Here is a 1,073-nt window from a genome sequence, read left to right on the forward strand (position 1 = left end):
GTCGGTGCTATAGATGTTGATGTTCGTTATCAGTCCCAGACTGCTACTCTACCACTGGTGATAGTTCCTGGAAATGGACCTACTCTACTGGGTCGTAATTGGTTGGAAGTTATCCGACTAGATTGGTCCCTTATTAATCATGTTAATTATAATTGTTCTTTTTCTTCTTTAGGTGAAGTACTCCAGAAGCACGCTCCAGTATTTCGTTCAGAATTGGGGAAGCTGCGGGACTTCACAGCCAAGATTCACGTCCAGTCAGATGCGAAACCGAAGTTCTACCGACCACGTCCTGTCGCTCTATCCCTGAGACAAAAGGTATTCGACGAGATAGATCGCCTAAGGGGTTTAGGAGTTATTACACCTGTAAAGTACTCAGAGTGGGCCGCACCCATAGTTCCCATTGTAAAGACTGACGGGTCTATTCGATTGTGCGGGGACTACAAAGTTACTGTGAACCCAGTTCTGTTAACTGATACATATCCACTACCTCGATCAGAGGATCTGTTCGCCGCCCTAGCTGGAGGAAAGATCTTCTCGAAACTTGATTTAAAGCACGCTTACCTTCAGATACCGCTAGATGAGGCTTCCAAGAAATTTACAACCATCAATACCCCTAAAGGGCTCTTCCAATATGAGCGCCTTCCTTTTGGAGTCTCATCAGCACCCTCATTATTTCAACGTACAATTGAGAACTTACTCAGTCACTTGCAGCATGTATGTGTCTACATAGACGACATACTCGTTACTGGTACTGATGATGCTGATCACCTCAATAATCTTCATGCTGTTTTGCAAACTCTAGAGGAGGCAGGACTCACTTTAAAGCAGTCCAAGTGTAAATTTGGTGTTCCATCAGTTGAGTACTTGGGACACATCATTGATTCAGATGGTCTACATCCTTCAGAAGCCAAAGTGAAGGCTATTCGAGAAGCACCTACTCCTACTAACGTCACGGAACTGAAATCCTTCTTAGGACTATTGAACTATTACCACAAATTTCTACCAGATGTAGCCACTGTATTATCTCCTCTTCATCTACTCCTTCGAAAAGATACTCCCTGGAAATGGTCTCA

At 43.9% G+C, this 1,073-nt stretch overlaps 1 protein-coding gene across 1 annotated transcript; it reads left to right on the forward strand.

Annotated features, from left to right (window-relative positions):
- Window positions 1–172: 172 nt before the first annotated feature.
- Window positions 173–1,017, forward strand: LOC105316367 (uncharacterized protein K02A2.6-like; the record flags this gene model as incomplete). The annotated part of the gene is made up of 1 exon (XM_011411205.1): window positions 173–1,017. A coding segment is annotated over one exon (845 nt), but the record flags the coding sequence as incomplete, so codon positions are not given.
- Between the last annotated feature and the right edge of the window lie 56 nt (window positions 1,018–1,073).

Source organism: Amphimedon queenslandica, unplaced genomic scaffold (assembly GCF_000090795.2).
Source record: "Amphimedon queenslandica unplaced genomic scaffold, v1.1 AMPQUscaffold_894_Cont27090, whole genome shotgun sequence".
NCBI lineage: Eukaryota > Metazoa > Porifera > Demospongiae > Haplosclerida > Niphatidae > Amphimedon > Amphimedon queenslandica.